Source organism: Trichomonas vaginalis, chromosome IV (assembly GCF_026262505.1).
Source record: "Trichomonas vaginalis G3 chromosome IV, whole genome shotgun sequence".
Taxonomy (NCBI): domain Eukaryota; phylum Parabasalia; order Trichomonadida; family Trichomonadidae; genus Trichomonas; species Trichomonas vaginalis.
The window spans coordinates 262,264-283,285 of NC_067206.1; the positions used below are offsets into that span (position 1 = coordinate 262,264).

At 35.9% G+C, this 21,022-nt stretch overlaps 7 protein-coding genes and 9 pseudogenes across 16 annotated transcripts, besides 3 other annotated features; 8 read left to right on the forward strand and 8 right to left on the reverse strand.

The window, feature by feature from the left end:
* Window positions 1–1,092: 1,092 nt before the first annotated feature.
* Window positions 1,093–2,070, reverse strand: TVAGG3_0001470 (annotated as a pseudogene). Its single transcript has one exon. A coding segment is annotated over exon 1 (978 nt).
* Window positions 2,071–2,192: 122 nt separating this feature from the next.
* On the reverse strand, window positions 2,193–2,954 carry TVAGG3_0001480 (annotated as a pseudogene). Its single transcript has one exon. A coding segment is annotated over exon 1 (762 nt).
* A 2-nt stretch (window positions 2,955–2,956) lies between these two features.
* TVAGG3_0001490 (uncharacterized protein) lies at window positions 2,957–3,253 on the reverse strand (the record flags this gene model as incomplete). The annotated part of the gene is made up of 1 exon (XM_051219662.1): window positions 2,957–3,253. One exon carries the CDS (start codon window positions 3,251–3,253, stop codon window positions 2,957–2,959), a length of 297 nt encoding a protein of 98 aa, XP_051104648.1.
* Window positions 3,254–5,344: 2,091 nt separating this feature from the next.
* On the forward strand, window positions 5,345–5,909 carry TVAGG3_0001500 (annotated as a pseudogene). Its single transcript has one exon. A coding segment is annotated over exon 1 (565 nt).
* A 695-nt stretch (window positions 5,910–6,604) lies between these two features.
* Window positions 6,605–6,641: a mobile genetic element.
* Window positions 6,605–6,641: a terminal%2Cinverted (terminal inverted repeat of Banshee-A3 transposon ID:TVAGG3_0001510).
* A 213-nt stretch (window positions 6,642–6,854) lies between these two features.
* On the reverse strand, window positions 6,855–7,952 carry TVAGG3_0001520 (DDE endonuclease superfamily; the record flags this gene model as incomplete). The annotated part of the gene is made up of 1 exon (XM_001303412.1): window positions 6,855–7,952. The coding sequence occupies one exon, from the start codon at window positions 7,950–7,952 to the stop codon at window positions 6,855–6,857; it is 1,098 nt and encodes a 365-aa protein (XP_001303413.1).
* An 84-nt stretch (window positions 7,953–8,036) lies between these two features.
* On the reverse strand, window positions 8,037–8,630 carry TVAGG3_0001530 (uncharacterized protein; the record flags this gene model as incomplete). Its single annotated transcript, XM_001303413.1, has 1 exon — window positions 8,037–8,630. One exon carries the CDS (start codon window positions 8,628–8,630, stop codon window positions 8,037–8,039), a length of 594 nt encoding a protein of 197 aa, XP_001303414.1.
* Window positions 8,631–9,047: 417 nt separating this feature from the next.
* On the reverse strand, window positions 9,048–9,647 carry TVAGG3_0001540 (uncharacterized protein; the record flags this gene model as incomplete). The annotated part of the gene is made up of 1 exon (XM_051219663.1): window positions 9,048–9,647. The coding sequence occupies one exon, from the start codon at window positions 9,645–9,647 to the stop codon at window positions 9,048–9,050; it is 600 nt and encodes a 199-aa protein (XP_051104649.1).
* A 464-nt stretch (window positions 9,648–10,111) lies between these two features.
* On the reverse strand, window positions 10,112–10,381 carry TVAGG3_0001550 (uncharacterized protein; the record flags this gene model as incomplete). The annotated part of the gene is made up of 1 exon (XM_001293800.1): window positions 10,112–10,381. One exon carries the CDS (start codon window positions 10,379–10,381, stop codon window positions 10,112–10,114), a length of 270 nt encoding a protein of 89 aa, XP_001293801.1.
* Window positions 10,382–10,854: 473 nt separating this feature from the next.
* TVAGG3_0001560 lies at window positions 10,855–11,266 on the forward strand (annotated as a pseudogene). Its single transcript has one exon. A coding segment is annotated over exon 1 (412 nt).
* Window positions 11,267–11,697: 431 nt separating this feature from the next.
* TVAGG3_0001570 lies at window positions 11,698–12,592 on the forward strand (annotated as a pseudogene). Its single transcript has one exon. A coding segment is annotated over exon 1 (895 nt).
* Window positions 12,593–13,192: 600 nt separating this feature from the next.
* Window positions 13,193–21,022: part of a mobile genetic element that runs on past the window's edge.
* TVAGG3_0001590 lies at window positions 15,166–15,878 on the forward strand (annotated as a pseudogene). Its single transcript has one exon. A coding segment is annotated over exon 1 (713 nt).
* TVAGG3_0001600 lies at window positions 16,252–16,591 on the forward strand (annotated as a pseudogene). The gene has a single exon. A coding segment is annotated over exon 1 (340 nt).
* TVAGG3_0001610 lies at window positions 18,257–18,840 on the forward strand (annotated as a pseudogene). The gene has a single exon. A coding segment is annotated over exon 1 (584 nt).
* Window positions 18,904–19,293, forward strand: TVAGG3_0001620 (protein of unknown function, DUF4108 family; the record flags this gene model as incomplete). Its single annotated transcript, XM_051219664.1, has 1 exon — window positions 18,904–19,293. One exon carries the CDS (start codon window positions 18,904–18,906, stop codon window positions 19,291–19,293), a length of 390 nt encoding a protein of 129 aa, XP_051104650.1.
* TVAGG3_0001630 (uncharacterized protein) lies at window positions 19,310–19,753 on the reverse strand (the record flags this gene model as incomplete). Its single annotated transcript, XM_051219665.1, has 1 exon — window positions 19,310–19,753. One exon carries the CDS (start codon window positions 19,751–19,753, stop codon window positions 19,310–19,312), a length of 444 nt encoding a protein of 147 aa, XP_051104651.1.
* On the forward strand, window positions 19,969–20,663 carry TVAGG3_0001640 (annotated as a pseudogene). The gene has a single exon. A coding segment is annotated over exon 1 (695 nt).

Genomic DNA, 21,022 nt, shown 5'->3' on the forward strand with positions numbered 1-21,022 from the left:
TGTTTCATTGCAGTTGTTAAAGCAATATCTGTTCTTGCACCTGCGGTCTGGATTTGGTTTCCAACTTCACCTGCAAAGTCTTTTGACAGATATTTGGTGTATAGGGAACATAAGTGGAACTGCAATATATTTGGCAGCTAAAGCATTTGAAATATCTGGGTCCAACATATAGACTGCAAGTCTGCTTTCTATTCTCTTGCATTCAAATTTTTCGCATGTAAACTTAACTGGGTCCCAAGCATTCCAGCAGCATTGAAATAATAGTTACTTCAGTGTTGAGGTTTGAGAAACCAAAGTCTAAGTCAACTTTGTCTTTGCAAAAGTTCGGCGAATGGCGTTTATTTGTTCCCTCTACGTCTGTAAGAGTGAATGGGTCTTGTGTTGGTGCAATGACTAAGTTATTTTTGCTTGGAGTAAGTTCGATAGAAATTTTTCCTGCCCAGTTTGGCAAGTATCTTAAACCTGAAGATGAGGAAAGATGACAAAGGAACTCTAAGTTTCAGTTTTACTTTGGTTACTGCTGCTGCAGTTTGTCCAGAAAGGTCAACATAAACTCCTGGAACGTTAGGGTCAAGTCTTCTTATTTTCTCAATAGTGCATACTGGTCTGTTTGTTCTCTAGCTTGTGGTTGTACTGAGTTTCTCAAAGCGAACCATTCATAGTTTGCCCATGTTACTGTTTGAACTAAGTCAGAGTTAGAATATATCTTATATCCCATGAAAACTTCTGGAGCATATTGGTATCCGACATAGAAAATTCCATTGCAACCTTTCTTGTTAGACAACTTGGCAGAAGGTTTTATTTCAATGTCTTGTTCCACGTATAAGAATGAGTTGTCAATAGAAATTATATGAAACCTGTCGCAAGCAATATCTACTGTTGTTGAAGAACCTTCTCCAAACTCACCTACATTTCCATAAGAAACAGCAGTTGTATATTCGTAAGTTCCAGGAACTATTTCTGACCTTCTAATGGCATTGTCGCATTCGTTATACCATTCGGAAACATTTCCATTCATGGCATCCAAAACTGTTGGCGTTATATTCTGAGCGGCGTACATTTCATATGGGTAAAAATATAGAATAGTTGGATTTATTTGTCATAATAGAACCCACGTGGACCAAGCTTTACTTTCTTCCTGGCTGAGTTTTTAACTCTTCTTTTTCCTTCATTGCCACTACTTTCACTAGATGAAGTTACTTCTTCACTACTTTCACTTTGTTCTACTCTTCTCTTCTTCTTTGGTGTCGCTTTGGTAACATGCCCTCTGCTTCAAGTTGTTGCATCTTTGCATCATGTTCATCTAGTATGTTGCAAATTTCATGTCCTTTTTGCCTTTGGGCTCTGGTCGCCCATCTCAGGTCCTATATCCTAGAAAGATTTTGTCATAGTTTGTATTTGAGTCTTCGCGTATTGTTTGCATGACTCTTTCCTGAGTTTCCGGTTCAAGCTCTTCAAATATAGCTTGTCCATATGGAATAACTTGTTTCCAAATATATGTTTTTGTAGCCATTCTGTTTTTCTTTCCATTACCAACAATATCTTTTGTGAATGGGAAAGCTTTTACCCAACGTTTCAGTCTTGCGTCATTTATTTCTGTAGTTGGTTTTATTTTGTCAAGGAACATGTTTTTCAATACTAACATTTCATTTGGTACTGTCCATTTGAGTTTTCTTAAATATTCATCCCTTCTCAGTTCATCGTCTGCAAAGTAAGTTTTTATGACATTTTGTAAACTTTCGTTTGCAAGGTCATGTACAATAGGTTCTCTTCCTTCTCTCTCCCTAACTCTTTCTAAACTCTTCACCAAATATACCATCTCTATGGTTCTGTGTAGTTCTTTGAGATAAATTTTAGAACGTCAGGTGTTATATTTCCATCAGCCATGTTCATTTCATACTGGTTCAAAATATCTGCATCTTTCATATCTTTCAATGGCATTAAAGCCGCGCTGAAAATACCAGCTAAATCTGGTTCACCATTCATTTCCATTGCGTCTACAACATCTTGGAATTGTGGTTGTAAGTTTATGAACCACCTATCCGGGTTAGCTTTATGACCCCATCTCATTGTAGTTCCATAGTCTGCAGAAACAAAAGTAGGTTTGTTTCCATATTGGCTAGGTTCTGAATGAACTTTAAACAATGTTTCATTTCTATATGTTTTGTTGAAATTTAACCTTTTATTTTCACCGAGTTCATCCAAAGATTGAACGTTATATGCTCGTAAGTAAAAAGGGTTGTTGTATTTGTGTACACTTTCTTTCAGTTCTTCCATTCTATGATGAATATTTTCATCTGGTGTTGGAGTCTTTTGTATGTCGGCAAACATTTTTCGATATTCTTCTACTTTGTCAGCCGAATTTTTCTTAAACTCTTGGAAAGATTCCATATTCACCTCATACTCTTGTTGAGGGTCAAGATTTTTCGGCTGTTCCAAATCTTCATCTGGTTCTGTGAAGTTAGTTTCCAAAGGAGGGACTTGTTCGTTTCCTTCAGGCTCTTCTAGCTGTTTTTGCTGAACTATTTCTTCCATGTCTGGTTGTATCTGAACTTCTTCCTGTGGAGTTTCTTGTACCTCATCTGCTGGCATTTCATATATTCCGAGACCGTTTTTAACAAGTTCCCTCTCTAAGTCATCCGCATACATAACCCTTTCTTCTTTCGTTCCGTCTTTATTTTTTACGCGTTTCATGAAGAGAGTTGAATTGTCATTTAGCTCTGACACCAAATATCTCGGAGTAAATTCAGTCATGTCATTTGATGATATGCTATTAAATCATATCCCTTAGCGAGCTTGTATTTTCCAGGTTTGAAATTATATCCCATTTGGTGCTGAACCATAAAGCTAAATAGGTTCGGGTCAGTATTTCCTTCCTTGAACTTTCTAATAGCTTCTTTATATCTGTCACTAAAGTCAAGAGTATCTGGGTAACCATAATTTTCCTTTAGCATTTTTAAGAAATCTTGGTTTCCTTGTTCTGTTTGTGGTTGTTGCTGTGCAGTGTTTTGAACTGTTGGTTGTGGTGCTGGTTGTGGAGGTGGTTGTTGTGCTGGTTGTTGTTGTGGTGCAGTGTTTTGAATTGTTGGTTTTGGTGCAGGGTTTTGAACTGTTGGTTGTTGTGTTGGTTTTGGTGCAGGGTTTTGAACTGTTGGTTGTGGTGCTGGTTTTGGTGCAGGGTTTTGAACTGTTGGTTGTGGTTGTTGTTGTGCAGGGTTTTGAACTGTTGGTTGTTGTGTTGGTTTTGGTGCATGCCTGTGTCTGTGTCCATGTGACGATGTAAATGTTCTAGGTAGTCCTGGTGCAGGTGCTTCTCTTGGAGGGTTTGGTGGTATATAAGTTCCACTAGCTAGTATATAAGTTCCACCAGCTGGTATATAAGTTCCACCAGCTGGTATATAAGTTCCACCAGCTGGCACATATGTTCCATCTGCAGCATAATGTCCTACCTGACTTTTCGTTTTTAAGAAAGCATTTACTAGGTCTGTTTTGGTCTGTTGTAACTCTTTTTCTTGACTTTCCACAACAGTTGCTCTAACGGCGTCATAGGCACTTTGAACTGCCTGTCTCGTTGTTGCATCTGTTATTTTCGTCAGATTTTGTGCTACTTCTCTTAACTCTTTGTCGAAACCTTCAGACTTCAGTTTCTTTCCAGATGAGAAGTCGTTCACTAGTTTCACCTTACTATGAAGAGCTTCGAAGGCGTTCTTAAAGTCAGCATTTGTTAAAGCTTCATTTGAACTGTCTTCATCCGCTTGTATTTTTGTCCTTATTGACCCTATAAGTTGGGCTGCTTTAGCGTTGGCTGGGCATCTAACCAGTCATTATTAGCTTTTATATATTCTGCGCTTTTCATTGCCTTTTGCATGGCTGCGTCGTTATTTTTACTTTCTTGTGCTAAGTTTTCATACTGTACGGTTTGGTTTTGCAACTGTAAAAGTTTTTCTGCCTTTACATTTGCTTCAACTTCTTTTTTATACTCATCGCTATCCATATATGTCTTCAGGGCTTTTTGTTTTATCTCTTCATCTTTCAGTACTTTATATTGAGTAGTATGGTTTTTCAAATTTATAACATCTTGTTCCATTTTTGCTACTTCTGCTGCTTTTTCTGACACTTTTTTCGCATATTCCTCTGTACTTAGTTCTTTCAGTTGTTCTTCTTTCTTCTTTTTCTCTACGTTAAACTCATTGAGTTTCTTTGTGTGTCTGTCATATTCTAGTTTCTTTTCGTTTTCACTTATTTGCTTCTGTATGTCTATGTTTGACTTTTTGACATCTGTTATTTGATTTTTGAGTGAACTCAAATTCATTTGACTTTGAGGGTTATAAGCTGTTCCGTCTGCAGCTCCACCATAGCCTGCCATTTTCGCTAAAAGTGCCGCTCTTAAACCTCCACTCTGTGCACCAAGAACTCGGTTTAAGAGCATAGGGTTGCTTGACATTTTTGCAACATAGTGGGGTCATTCAGCATTTGTTGTTGCAACTGTTGTTGTGGTGTCAGTTTTACTATTGGATGTTTCAATGCTCTCTTCCCTTACGTATATTCTTACGTAGCTTACGTGGCATTTTAAGTGAAGTTAAAAAGCGGTTTTTGACAGATGTTTATATGACACTATTTGTTCAGCACAAAAAACTACTCGGTCAAAGTGTTGTCAGTTTTGTAAAATAACCGTCCTATCTCATTCTATAAGGGGGAAAGTCTTCTCAAAGTATACTTCCTTGGAACGCCCGTAACTTTTCCTGTAGCGAGGATAGACCCTTACTTGTCCGGACAAAGTTATACTATTTTGAGTGCTCTACAAAAAAGTCAACGGCGACGACTCTCAAAAACCGTTGTGTAAAAAGTTTTACCGTTGGACAAAAAAGTATATATAGAAAACAAAACACGTTTATAGTTCATTCAATATTTGAGATGGAACGGTTTGCCAACGGAGACTTTTCAATAAAATAAAAAAAATAGAGGGGGTTACCGTTGACAAAAACCGTTTATTTCAAACTCTTATTTGAGTTTATTTTCATAATGGAAGGAAGAAAAAGTGTCGCAAACAATTCTCAACCGCTAACCAAAGCCAAAGCCCCACAACCTCCAAGAACCGGCACAGCGGTTAGAATAACCACCAAAAGTCTAACAGCGAATTAAGAGAAATTCTTCAACAAATTTGCTCTAAATATCTCAAAGACGCCGAAGAAAACACACAACCAGACGCTACATACAATACTCAGTTCTGTGAAGTTCTGAACAAAGCAATTGCTAGTTCAATTGAACTTACTAAGACAATTCCAAATCCAATTGAGCTTAGCGATGTCTAGTTCAGTATTTTCCAACATTTACTAAGCTTATAATGTTGAGAACTTTATACCAAGTTCGTCAAAATCTTCCTCGTAACATCCAACGGTCATTCGACAAGAGCATTGCCGAATTCCAAGTCTTTAGTTACGGATATGACCAAGATGAATACGAGGACGAGTTCGGAGACAACTGTACAAAATGGTTTGAATGTTATACGACAACACAATTTGAATTCGACTTTCTCGAATTCAACGCAGCAACCATTCATATCATTGCTCTTTACCTTTCCGAACAACAACAAGACCTCGCAGATGGAGATGTTTACTGTCGTCATGAAAACTCCTGAACAATTCGGAAAAAAGAAGTCTCTAATTGCCAAATTCGTTCCAGGACATCAGCTTTTCCAACGCACAGAAGTCTTCTGTATTCCTGGAACTAAGTTCTTTGTCAGGAGCGAACTCAAAGAAAGATATAATGTGTCATTAAATTACACATTATATAATGTTTTCGACCCAGAAGAAGGCTTCTTCCCAGAAGCAATGGAGGAGGAAGAAGAGGATGAGAAAATACAAGACTCTATCCAAGAAGAGTCCTCCGAATTCACACCAGAAGACTAACAATTTTCCGAATAAAAACTTAATTTATACTCAACATCTTAGGGGCTAGAAGGGGCGCAGCCCCTGGAAGCCCCACTCACCTGACCTATTTAAATGAAGAAGTAATTTAAAACGATTTTATTTATGATCAAATTTTATATATTTTTTTGGATCAAATCCATTTTAATAGAATTTATATACTATTCATCTATTAGTAAACACTACCGTATATTATTTTTTAAGCTATCTTATTTTTTGAACTTTTATTCAAATCTTTGGTCGCAAGAAGAATTGCATGATAAATAAAAACATTTAATCAAAGTCAATTTTATTTTTCATATTCAAATGGACTGAGTGTTAACATTTAACATTTTTTGCTAATTGTCGTCAAAAATTAGGCGTAAAGCAAAAATTGATATTTCATATGGTTTTATGATAGATAAGCATTATATTCCCACTCATTATATTCGTAAATTTTGAGGTTTATCCTTCGCTTTTAAGATCATTGAATTTGATTTTTATATAAAATAGTTATATATTAGAAAATAATATGAGTTTATGTGATATTATTTTTCAGAAGATTTCATTCTATATGCCTATGAAAAGTACTCTCAAAACTAACTTTTTCCTAATTATAATTAAATCTAGAATATTGTATTATGCTTAGTATTATTTCATTTTTCTCATTCAATTTAGAATTTACAAATGTCAAAAAATTGAGAGCCGTCACTTTTGATGAATTTCTGTTTATTACACCATTCGATAAATGAGCATCTTTGCGAGCCATTTGTGTTCGAGAGTCTTGTACCATAAAGGTGGCATCTCAGCAGTTGAGCATCCCTTCAATGCATTGATATCTGTTGATGGAACAGAGTATGCGACTTCATCATTGATCATGATCCAATATGCACTTTTTTGCAAAAAGACCACGTAATGAAAATTGCAATAGGCAACAATTGCAATCAATTAATATCTTTGCCTTTCGACTGTTGGGAGTGTCAACTTTTTCGGGAAGTCAAAGATGACTTGATGAATCGAATCATTCTGCCACTCTCTCTGAATGTCGAAAGTCAAGAATTGTGGCCATGATGTGTTCCTTGTAGTTGACAAATGATATTGAATGGCATGATCGAGATCTGGTTCTCCAATTCTGGTGTGAATCGAGTAGCAATTTGTTTGTTCGTTGGCACTATCACGGTAAGTGATTCGGAAGAGTTGACCGATTCCTGGTATTTGCTCTCCGAGATCTGTGATCAATCTTGTCATCGTGTCATCACAATCTTGTGCCTCATATGTTGAGTTACCAAGTAATGTGGCAAGTTCATGGGGAACGAAGACTAATCCTTTGGACTTCAATGAATTCAAATTTGTAAAGATACTTGACATCTCTGTTACGATGGGAGAGGACTGATTGGCAACCTTCAAAACTTCTGTTCTCACTTCGGATATGTAGAACAGAACATGTAAACATACGTTCAAATGACACGTATTTCCCATATTATGAAGACCAACAATACCACCTTTAATTGGGTAAAGGTAGTTCGCCTCTTGTGATGACTGTATGATATCGACAGCTTGATGAGCGACAGCAATGATGTTCCGCTTTGATGGTTTCATGGAGGGTGCAACAACAGCAGCGACGGTATCGCTTGAAGGAAGAACCTTTGTTGGTGTAAAATCTTCGAAAAGGAGTAACTCTTCATTATCATTCAGGGGTGATCCATCAATGTTATAATTTGTCAAACCGACTAAACCTGATATGATCAGAGGAAGTGATGTGCGCTCACCTCGAAAACCATTTTTCATGCAGGACCAGCATGACTTGAAACGTGCAAAGAAACGCTCGACAATCTGCCTGTCTTGGGCAATGGCGTTGTTGCGTTCAACGTCTGCTTCTTCGTGGCTTCTCTTCATCACCACGGCAGTAAGGTGATATTTCTGGATTCCAATATAGCCCCGGTCGGCAAGTACAGGATATTGGTAATCATCAAATCCTCGCTTTACTGTCAAAAAATCCGAGACTTTTGACAAATCGAAAATCTTCTTGTCATGGACTGCAGCCATAAACTCAACGTTTTGATGTATGGCTTTTCCATCTGGTGACACGAGGACTTGGAGCTTAATACCGTTGCAGTGATTTTTTTCATCTCAACTATAAAGCCTCTCTTCCTTTACCGAAGGGATGTTGAAAGGAATTGTAGTGCTGTCTACAGCTGCAACAGCATCAGGGAAGTTTGTAAATTTGTTCTTCATTGAAGTTAACGGTGGACAGTGATTGGGAAGAAAATAGCTCTCAAAGATTGGAAATGCAACATTGGTAGTTCTTGTAACTAATTTGGAATAGCATGACTGGGAAAGATGTAGCAACGGACATAATGCTGAATAGGGCAAGTATGTGCAGTAATATGTGAGCGTGAGGAAGAGAGACTCGATTGTTGAAAATTTGACCTTCCTTCCTCTTCTGGCCCTTCCACAGTTGGATTCAATAATGTCAGCGAGGTATTCCAAATGTTCATATGTGAAGTTGCACAATGATCGGAGCTGGAGCTTTGGATGCATCCTGATGAATATTGAAATCGAGAACCTGGGCATTGGATTGGTCAATGTCATCTCTTTTGCCTCTTCTTCATTTAATGGCTCTTCATCTGTGTCGGAATTCTCAGGTGTAACAGTAACAACAATGTTCGCCCTTCTGGATTCTTTTATCTTGGTGATGATATCTTCATCGCATGGTTCATCCATGTTGATAAATGAAGTGATTAAAAGATATAAAAATCTTATCAAATTTGAAATAGAGTTCAAAATTAATAAATAATGAAACCCAATCAATTTAATCATATCTAGATATCCTAATATATATCATTTTAAACTTGAAATTAAGAAACTGTGAAGAATTAAAAAACGTTTAAAATCTTTCATACAATTTAATCATATCTATATATTCTAGTATATATCATTTTAAACTCGAAATTAAGAAACTGTGAAGAATTAAAAAAAAACGTTTAAAATCTTTTAATAGAAATAGTTTATTTAAAAAATAAAAGTTTAACTGGTGCATAAAGGTCAGGTGAGTGGGGCTTCCAGGTGCGTTGCGCCCTCTAGCCCATAAGAAATTTTTGTTTAGATTAAAATTAAAATTTTTATTCTGAAATGTTTGCTTTAATGTTTTTTACGGATGGAAATGAACTGGATATCGTCTGAGTCTTCGCTTGTTTCCTCCTCCTCTTCTTCGTCCGAATTGTCTTCATCTTCACAATAACCAGATAAGAAGATGGTTATTGTGGTTTGTTCTGGTTTTTTGAGAAGCATTTTGGCTGTGCCAGTAAAAACGAACTCAAGATTTTGATAGAATTGTCTGCTTGAGTGAGTGAATTTGCATACTGTAAGTGGCATTGCAACTCGGTTTGCTTGAACAGATATTATTGAAACTTCTTCTCCAGCTGGTATCCGTTCAGGAATCTCTAAAGCGGCTGTTGTTATAATATGCATATTGTTTTCGTAATGCAATTTTGGATATATTTCGAATGGATGTGCAGCTACACCAGCTGGAGCAACAATGGAAAGATTCCAGGAGAAAGAACCGCGTTTGTTTTCATCTTCTTTCCAATTGTAAGTTAAAGGATAAGGACGAAAGTCGTTGAGTGTTTCATATAGCTGTTCTCTTAAGTTTGGTTCACAGCAAATAATGAACTCGTCAATTGCTTGAAGAGATATCATAGTTGAAACATAAGGCAAATTCGACAAGAAAAAGTCAACCATTACTGTCGGGTTTTGAACTTTGTTTTCTAATGTTTCGACTGGTTTTATTATACTTTTGAAATATCTATCATAGTCATTGTTGTCTGTTAAGGACAAATTGTTTGGATAAGCTGCAATGAGTCTTCTATATCTTGCTTCTGTTGTTGAGAATGAGAAGACACCTTCTGGTTCTGTAGGAGTGTAAGTTTTTAGTTGAACTTTGCGTATGTTTGGTGTCTGATTGGAGTCTGATTGGACTGAAACAACTTGAGCTTCTGTAGTTTGTTGTGTTATTGTTTGTTCTGAAGGTTGCTCTGATGTTTGTTCGACTTCTGCAGTTTCTTTTGGTTGAATTTGAGCTTCAATTTGTGTCTGAATGGACTGAAACAACTTGAGCTTCTGTAGTTTGTTGTGTTATTGTTTGTTCTGAAGGTTGCTCTGATGTTTGTTCGACTTCTGCAGTTTCTTTTGGTTGAATTTGAGCTTCAATTTGTGTCTGAATGGACTGAAACAACTTGAGCTTCTGTAGTTTGTTGTGTTATTGTTTGTTCTGAAGGTTGCTCTGATGTTTGTTCGACTTCTGCAGTTTCTTTTGGTTGAATTTGAGCTTCAATTTGTGTCTGATTGGAGTCTGATTGGACTGAAACCTTTGTAACCTCTTTGGACATACTAGTAAAGTATGAGGATATAAGTGTTTGACCTTTAAAGAGCTTTTGTAAAGAATTGTCAGTCATGCTACTACTGTGGTCTTGCATTAGACAAAAATGAACTGACCAGAAGTTTGTGGAAAATGAATATTGAATAAAAACAGTTTTCGTCAACGGTAACACCCTCTATTTTTTATTTTATTTAATAGTTACCGTTGGAAAAAAACGGTTTATCTCAAATATTGAATGAACTATAAACGTGTTTTGTTTTCTATATATACTTTTTTTGTCCAACGGTAAAACTTTTTACACAACGGTTTTTGAGAGTCGTCGCCGTTGACTTTTTTGTAGAGCACTCAAAATAGTATAACTTTGTCCGGACAAGTAAGGGTCTATCCTCGCTACAGGAAAAGTTACAGGTGTTCCAAGGAAGTAAACTTTGAGAAGCCTTTTTCCCCTTATAGAATGAGATAGGACGGTTATTTTACAAAACTGACAACACTTTGACGAGTAGTTTTTTGTGCTGAACAAATAGTGTCATATAAACATCTGTCAAAAACCGCTTTTTAACTTCACTTAAAATGCCACGTAAGCTACGTAAGAATATACGTAAGAGGAAGAGAGCATTGAAACATCCAATAGTAAAACTGACACCACAACAACAGTTGCAACAACAAATGCTGAATGACCCCACTATGTTGCAACAAATGTCAAGCAACCCTATGCTTTTAAACCGAGTTATTGGTGCACAGAGTGGAGGTTTAAGAGCGGCACTTTTAGCGAAAATGGCAGGCTATGGTGGAGCTGCAGACGGAACAGCTTATAACCCTCAAAGTCAAATGAATTTGAGTTCACTCAAAAATCAAATAACAGATGTCAAAAAGTCAAACATAGACATACAGAAGCAAATAAGTGAAAACGAAAAGAAACTAGAATATGACAGACACACAAAGAAACTCAATGAGTTAAACGTAGAGAAAAAGAAGAAAGAAGAACAACTGAAAGAACTAAGTACAGAGGAATATGCGAAAAAAGTGTCAGAAAAAGCAGCAGAAGTAGCAAAAATGGAACAAGATGTTATAAATTTGAAAAACCATACTACTCAATATAAAGTACTGAAAGATGAAGAGATAAAACAAAAAGCCCTGAAGACATATATGGATAGCGATGAGTATAAAAAGAAGTTGAAGCAAATGTAAAGGCAGAAAAACTTTTACAGTTGCAAAACCAAACCGTACAGTATGAAAACTTAGCACAAGAAAGTAAAAATAACGACGCAGCCATGCAAAAGGCAATGAAAAGCGCAGATATTATAAGCTAATAATGACTGGTTAGATGCCCAAGCCAACGCTAAAGCAGCCCAACTTATAGGGTCAATAAGGACAAAAATACAAGCGGATGAAGACAGTTCAAATGAAGCTTTAATGAATGCTGACTTTAAGAATGCCTTCGAAGCTCTTCATAGTAAGGTGAAACTAGTGAACGACTTCTCATCTGGAAAGAAACTGAAGTCTGAAGGTTTCGACAAGGAGTTAAGAGAAGTAGCACAAAATATGACGAAAATAACAGATGCAGCAACGAGACAGGCAGTTCAAAGTGCCTATGACGCCGTTAGAGCAGCTGTTGTGGAAAGTCAAGAAAAAGAGTTACAACAGACCAAAACAGACCTAGTAAATGCTTTCTTAAAAACGAAAAGTCAGGTAGGACATTATGCTGCAGATGGAACATATGTGCCAGCTGGTGGAACTTATATACCACCAAACCCTCCAAGAGAAGCACCTGCACCAGGACTACCTAAAACATTTACATCGTCACATGGACACAGACACAGGCATGCACCAAAACCAACACAACAACCAACAGTTCAAAACCCTGCACAACAACAACAACCAAAACCAACAGTTCAAAATCCAGCACAGCAACCAACAGTTCAAAACCCTGCACAGCAACCAACAGTTCAAAACCCTGCACAACAACCAACAGTTCAAAACCCTGCACAGCAACCAACAGTTCAAAACCCTGCACAACAACAACCACAAACAGAGCAAGGACATAAAAGAAGTAGAGAAAAAGGAAACCAAGAATTCTTAAAAATGCTTAAGGAAGATTATGGTTACCCAGATACTCTTGACTTTAGTGACAGATATAAAGAAGCTATTAGAAAGTTCAAGGAAGGAAATACTGACCCGAACCTATTTAGCTTTATGGTTCAGCATCAAATCGGATATAATCTCAAACCTGGAAAATACAAGCTCGCTAAGGGATATGATTTAATAGCATATCATCCAAATGACATGAATGAATTTACTCCGAGATATTTGATGTCAGAGCTAAATGATAATTCAACTCTCTTCATGAAACGCATAAAAAATAGAGACGGAACGAAAGAAGAAAGGTTTATGAGTCCGGATGACTTAGATAGGGAACTTGTTAAAAACGGTCTCGGAATATATGAAATGCCAGCAGATGAGGTACAAAAACTCAACAGGAAGAAGTTCAGATACAACCAGACATGGAAGAAATAGTTCAGCAACAACAGCTAGAAGAGCCTGAAGGAAACGAACAAGTCCCTCCTTTGGAAACTAACTTCACAGAACTAGATGAAGATTTGGAACAGCCGAAAAATCTTGACCCTCAACAAGAGTATGAGGTGAATATGGAATCTTTCCAAGAGTCTAAGAAAATTCGGCTGACATAGTAGAAGAATATCGAAAAATGTTCACCGACATACAAAAGACTCCAACATCAGATGAAAATATTCAGCATAGAATGGAAGTACTGAAAGAAAATGTACACAAATACAATAATCCTTTTTACTTACGACCATATAACGTTCAATCTTTGGCTGAACTCGGTGAAAATAAAAGGTTAAATTTCAACAAAACATATAGAAATGAAACATTGTTTAAAGTTCATTCAGAACCTAACCAATATGGAAACAAACCTACTTTTGTTTCTGCAGACTATGGAACTACAATGAGATGGAGTCATAAAGCTAATCCGGATAGGTGGTTCATAAACTTACAACCTCAATTCCAAGAAGTTGTAGACGCAATGGAATTGAATGGTGAACCAATATAACTGGTATTTTCAGCGCGGCTTTAATGCCATTGAAAGATATGAAAGATGCAGATATTTTGGACCAGTATGAAATGAACATGGCTGAGGGAAATATAACACCTGACGTTCTAGAACATTTATCTCAAAGAACTACACAGAACCATAGAGATGGTATATTTGGTGAAGAGTTTAGAACGAAAGTTAGGGAGAGAGAAGGAAGAGAACCTATTGTACATGACCTTGCAAACGAAAGTTTGCAAAATGTCATAAAAACTTACTTTGCAGACAATGAACTGAGAAGGGATGAATATTTAAGAAAACTCAAATGGACAGTACCAAATGAAATGTTAGTATTGAAAAACATGTTCCATGACAAAATAAAACCAACTACAGAAATAAACGACGCAAGCCTGAAACGTTGGGTAAAAGCTTTCCCGTTCACAAAAGATATTATTGGTTACATGGAAAGAAAACCAGAATGGCTACAAAAACATATATTTGGAAACGAGCTTATTCCATATGGACAAGCTATATTTGAAGAGCTTGAACCGGAAACTCAGGAAAGAGTCATGCAAACAATAAGCGAAGACTCAAATACAAACTATGACAAAATCTTTCTAGGATATAGGTTACCTGAGATGGGCGACCAAGCCCAAAGGCAAAAAGGACATGGGAAATTTACAACATACTAGGTGAACATGAGGCAAAGATGCAACAACTTGAAGCAGAGGGCAAGTTACCAAAAGCGACACCAAAGAAGAAGAGAAGAGTAGAACAAAGTGAAAGTAGTGAAGAAGTAACTTCATCTAGTGAAAGTAGTGGCAATGAAGGAAAAAGAAGAGTTAAAATTAAAAACTCAGTCAGGAAGAAAGTAAAGCTTGGTACGAGTGGGTTCTATTATGACACATAAATCCAACTATTCTATATTTTTACCCATATGAAATGTACGCCGCTCAGAATATAACGCCAACAGTTTTGGATGCCATGAACGGAAATGTTTCCGAATGGTATAACGAATGCGACAATGCCATTAGAAGGTCAGAAATAGTTCCTGGAACTTACGAATATACAACTGCTGTTTCTTATGGAAACGTAGGTGAGTTTGGAGAAGGTTCTTCAACAACAGTAGATATTGCTTGCGACAGGTTTCATATTATTTCTATTGACAACTCATTCTTATACGTGGAACAAGACATTGAAATAAAACCTTCTGCCAAGTTGTCTGACAAGAAAGGTTGCAATGGAATTTTCTATGTCGGATACCAATATGCTCCAGAAGTTTTCATGGGATATAAGATATATTCTAACTCTGACTTAGTTCAAACAGTAACATGGGCAAACTATGAATGGTTCGCTTTGAGAAACTCAGTACAACCACAAGCTAGAGAACAAACAGACCAGTATGCAATATTGAGAAAATAAGAAGACTTGACCCTAACGTTCCAGGAGTTTATGTTAACCTTTCTGGACAAACTGCAGCAGCAGTAAAGTAAAACTGAAACTTAGAGTTCCTTTGTCATCTTTCCTCATCTTCAGGTTTTTAAGATACTTGCCAAACTGGGCAGGAAAAATTTCTATCGAACTTACTCCAAGCAAAAATAACTTAGTCATTGCACCAACACAAGACCCATTCACTATTACATTACAGCTGGTGGAGCTGCCAGCAACCATTGGAAAATGTGCAAAGAGAAAGTTGACTTAGACTTTGGTTTCTCAAACTTCAACATGAAGTAAACTATTATTCTCAGGAAAGCTGCAAACTGCTTGGGACCCAGTTAAGTTCACATGCGAAATTTGAATGCAAGAGAATAGAAAGCAGACTTGCAGTCTATATGTTGGACCCAGATATTTCAAATGCTTTAGCTGCCAAATATATTGCAGTTCCACTTATGTTCCCTATACACCAAATATCTGTCAAAGACTTTGCAGGTGAAGTTGGAAACCAAAATCCAGGAGCCGCAGGTGCAAGAACAGATATTGCTTTAACAACTGCAATGAAACATGCAGATACTATGTTTGTACTGTTCAGACGAACTATAAATGACTATTCTTGTTTCTACAACCCTGGTATTAAATATCATATAAACATAGATGGCAAATATTATCCAAGAGAAGAATATTCTACAGTTGAGGATATGAGGTCATACAACTTGACATTAGATGCTATGAACTTTAACAACAACTTCACAACAACCATTAACCCTGAAATGCAAAGTTCTATTATGCCATATGTGAAAGTATGGACTCATACAGGAGGTCAAAAAACTCAATATACAAATGGAGACCGTTCAAACTTTTGGCTTGGCATTCCATTTGCTGACTCAGAAGACTTTTGGGTGGTATTTCAACTGTTGGTACAGTACAAATACAATATACTGGTGACAGAGACGGTCCAGATGAATTGAGAGCAAAGAAGTTTACAAAACCAATAGCACTTTTCACGGAAGATGCTCTTTTGAAGATTCGTTCGATGAAACCTGCTGGGGCTCCTCAGATTGGCATAACGACAGCTTCCATCGAGCAGATTTTGGCAGCAGGTCAGTAAGTTGTTCTTGAACTGACTTCTCTCCGTCAAATATTGACAGTACGCCAGTTTTGACATAATATTGTATTATAAACTTTCCTTTAGTAATATCGTAGTTTTGAAGTTATATTTTTGTCTGCTTCAAGAACTTTCACCATTTCAGTTATACCAACTTTCTTTGCTTTATGAAAATATTTTGGTTCAGCAAATATGCTATTCTATAACATTTTCCATTGTTTGTGTAAAGAACTATTCTGTCAATGTATTTGTATTGTTTGTGAGTATAAACTTTGTTCTGCTTCAATTCAATAAGATATCCGAATACGTCCATCTTTTTATTCTAAGTAAAATGTCATTTCCGAAAAATAGAAGCGTAAGTGTTTCAAAAGGTTTAATGGCGGTGGCAGATGTGAAGTTAAATTCACCAACTCAAACAAACAGTCAAAGTGTTGTTGTCAATGTCAAAGACAGAGATGTTGAAGTGGGGAAACCATACGAAGACGAAGATGGTATAACAATTGTTCCTGTAAAAGAACCAACATATCCTGAAGTTAGCAGAGACTTAAGTTCTGTTGCAGATATTCGAAACGACTACCAACAACTGAAAGACAAACTTCAAACTCAGGAGAAGATTTGTCAAGCTTTAAGTATAATGTTAAACTTGGTCGAACACAACCCTGTAAAAGTGAACTCATATGTCATTGCACCTCATGAAGTTTTGAAAGAACTATTGAAACTTTTGACAGAGGCAGACGATATAAACATCAAAGAAATAGAACCCGACATTGTTGCTGTGGTGTTTCATATAATGTCATTGACAAGATATACGTTATGAAAGGAGGTGAAACGTTGAACTTAAAATATAGTTTCCCAGACGTTATAAAAATATTTGACGACCACAACATTTCATTAAAATTTATTTGCTAAGTAAATGGCAGAAGACATAATGGTTTATACTATTACGACTAAAAACCCTGAGTCATATAATTCTATAACAACAAACTTACAAAGTCCTCAAGGACGATATTGTAAACTAACCTTAAACACAATGACGACTAAAGCCTGTTTTGCTCTTTTGACACCAGAAGACTTTATTGTTGTGAATGGTAAAAAATACTCCTTTGAAGATACTTACTCAGATATACCACCAACAGGTTTTGTTGACTTATTTAATACTTTAAGTACGGTGTAACATGTGCTGCAACTAGAGCAGGTTTCATTATGTTTGGATGTCCGACTGAGTTTACTATAAACGATATGAGCTATAATACAAAACTTATTTCTGGTTTTTACTACCAACAGTTTCCTATAACAGGAAAAGGTGTCATACAAGGAATGTCTATTCCATTGACATTAAGCACACCAATCTTATATATTGTTTCAAACTTAGGTTCAAAGTGTTATTCGAATGTCGACAGAAACTATTATGACCAAAAGATACTTATGCGTATAAACAATACTTTCTCTGCTGGTTTGCCTATTGTTCATTCGAATGCAGAATTTTCAACCTTAGTGAACTCAAACACTTTGGCAATAACGTTGACATTAGTTGACGCAAACTTTGTTCCTGTAAAACTTTTATGTCCTATGTATTTGTCAATGACGGCAGAAAGTTTCGAATTGGAAGATGCAACTGGTGAAAGTATTGTATTACAAGAACAACTTCAACAACAAATAGCTCAAGAACAACAAATGCAACAAATGGAACAACAAAGTCAAGAATAAAAAATAATTATTTTTTTATTTTTATAAAAATGTACAGAATAGATGTTTCAGATTTTTATGACTTCCAAGCATTCAGAAATATGTGTCCATTTAGAGACTATAACAAAGCAGTCGAGAATTTGAAACGTTTAGTCATTTATGTTGACTCTGCCCCAGAATGTTATGTCATGAAAGAATGGGATGTTGTCTTTAACAAACCAAGAGCAACAATAGTTCAGAACAAGAATGTAGACAGAAACTTAAGAAAATAAAAGTTGTACAAGTTGGAATGAAGATGTTAGATGCTTGGGATATCTTATTGTCAAAGTTAGAAGATTTTTCAGTTCGAGGTATAAAGTTCTATACACCTTCTCCAAACTTCTATTCTATCTTCACTGGATATAAATATGAACAAGTAGAATGGAAAGAAAATATTATAGAAGCTTGGTTAGACCATGTCAAAGAAATTATATGCAATGGAAACGAAAGAGTCTATGAGTATATCTTATGTTGGTTTGCAAACATCTTACAACATCCAAGTGCTAAAAATGAAACTGCTCTCATTATAATTGGAAAACAAGGAACTGGTAAGAACACTTCTTTACAGATATTTTGCAAACTGTTAGAGGTTATTCGAACCGAATATGACAAACTTAGAAAACATCTGTGGTAAGTTTAACTCCTCAATAGAGAATATGAAACTTATAGTTTGCAATGAACTTCAAAGTATAGATACAACAAAAGTTTTGAACTCAGATGCTTTGAAGAGTCTTATAACAGACAAAGTTGGAGTTGTTGAAAGAAAGTATAAAGACCAAAGAGTTTGTGAAAATGTTGCAAACTTCATTATGGTTTCAAACAATGCTGTTCCGATGAAGTTAGAAAGTTCTGACAGAAGATATGTAGTTGTCAGAACGTCAGATTCTCATATGCAAGATACAGAATATTTTGACGACTTAGCAGAAACTTTGACATCTGACTTTTACAACCACTTGTTCTCATATTTCATGACATTAGATATTTCTAAGTTCAATCCAAGACAAATTCCACATACCGAAGAGAGACAAACATTGTTAGAAGCAAACAAGAGTGTATATGAACTGTTCATAGATGAAACTGACTTTGAGTGTTTAGATGAAAGTCTTTATATGATGAATATAAACAATATTGTCAAGAATATGGTTATATGGCAGCTTCTAAACGTACATTCTTGGCAAATGTCAAAAGTCTTTTAGATGTTCAGAATGGTGTATATACAAAGAAAAATTTTTCTGAGTAAATTTTAAAAAAAATATTTTTTTATCCGATAGAAAAGATGGAAAATTCATCTCAGTAAAAGTACATGTCAGGACTTAAAGAAGAACTAGACCCATTCACATATTTGAATGTTTACTTCTACCATTTTGAAAAGTCTTCATTCAGCAAAGTTTGGAACATCGAACCAGTTAAGTTTGCTATTGTGACTAAAAATGGTGCGAAATTTGAAGACTTAGACATAGAAGGTTTGTTAACAGTCAAAGAAAGTTTTGACAGAAGGTTCTCAAACCTTAAAGAAGGCAAAGCATACAAACTTGTTATACCTTATGAACCAAAGAAGACAGACGACTATGAATATTATGAGTCTAAAGTTGTAGAAGTTCAAGGTAAATTGGGTAAAAAGATTTTAGAGTCTAAGCCAGTGTTTACTCCTAAAGAGGAAGAGAACATTGACATTGACCCAGAAATGTTCTAAAAATAAAATTTTATTTTTACATGTCAAATTTCTTTTTCTCTGGAACTGGTTCAGGTTCTTTCTCTTTCTCTTTTTTCTCTTTTCTTTTTCTTTCTTCTTCTTTCTGGTGAGAGTCAAATTTCTCAGAACCATATTTATGTAAAAGTTCTTTGTCCTTTAATAGCTCATCTATTCTGTTTTCTATTTCATCTTCAAGAACAGCGCATGTGTCTTCTTTGCATTCTAAGAACTTTTGTTGGACTTCATCTTTCCAATCGGCGTCATCTCTGTCAACAAGTCTGTCATTGACAAATTTTAAGACTGCTCTTTGTAATGTTTTATGGTTCTTGTCATATTCCCAGAAACAGAACTTTAGAACAAATTCACCTTTCTTGTTTACACTATGTAAGATTTTATGGTCGACAGATGTTTTGCTGTCAAAAAGTTTGTCTCGAATATAGATAGCGAAATCGCTAGACATTTTCTAAAAGATAAAAATTTTAATTTTTCTAAAAATATGTTAGAAAAAAAGTTTGCTGACATTGACAAGAAATTTGAGAATGTTTTAAACAAGAACAAGAGGAAGTTAGAAAATGCTCAGATAAAGCCTATACATGAAAGTTCTTATTTGCTCAGAATGGTATAACAGGTCTAATTGCACCACCTGGGTCGGGTAAGACTTTCACTTATCTTAAAATGGCTGCACAACAACAAGAACTAGATGAGAAGAACCCATTCTATGAGTTAGTTGTTATTTGTTCGACTTCTGGTCAATTTGACCAAACCGTCAATTCGTTCAAAGATATTATAAAGAAGTCTAAGTTAGTATGTATAAAGGATACTGAGTTGTTAGATTGGATAAAGAAGTACCAAAGAAGAGTTTTGAAGTATAATGCTATAAATGAGTATATAAATTCTAAGTTTAAAGACCCTAATGAGGAAATGCAGAGAATATTAGAGAAGAAACACTTCAGAAACAAACAGAAAGAGATAGAATACATTTCGAAGAAATTGCAATCTTACGATTGGAAGACTTACCCTCATAGATGTCTTCTTATCTTAGATGATTTGCCTCTCATCCTTTGTTAAAGAACAGAGAACAAGATATGTGTCGAATTCTTAAGAAGCTCAGACACTTTAACATCTCAGTTGTCATTTGTGTACAGACAGCAAAGAGTTTAAGTAAGGATGTTAAAAGAATACTTACTGACATAATACTTTTCCCCGGATTGTCCGAAGACGATTTCATGGAACTTATGAAAGAGTCCATGGCAGGTAAGTTTGACAGACATGAACTATGGGAGAAGTACAAAGTCATACAAGACCCTCATACTTCTTTCAGAATTCATATCTACGCAAACAAAGTTCAAATTGTAAAAAGTCAAGCTTGAAAAATCTAAGTGTTTAGTCTTAGTAAGATGGTAGCTTCTTAAAGCAAATACCATTGCTGAGTTTTATGTACGTGAAGAGAAGTACAATGAATTCAATTACGAGTACAATTGCAATGACAACTAAGGCAACTATTTTTGTCTTTTGCCAGCAAGGGTACTTCTTCTCTTCCAATGGTTCGGCAGAACTATACTCACTCATGAGAAATGCCAAAACGGTTTAATAGAAAAAGTGTCATTTTTTCATGTCCGAAGACTCGAAGGTGCAACACTTCCAAAATACCGACGAACTCAGAAGAGCAGCATGGCAGTATCTTCTTGACAACTTCTTTGAGTTCTCCAGGTACACCTTGGAAAATGCT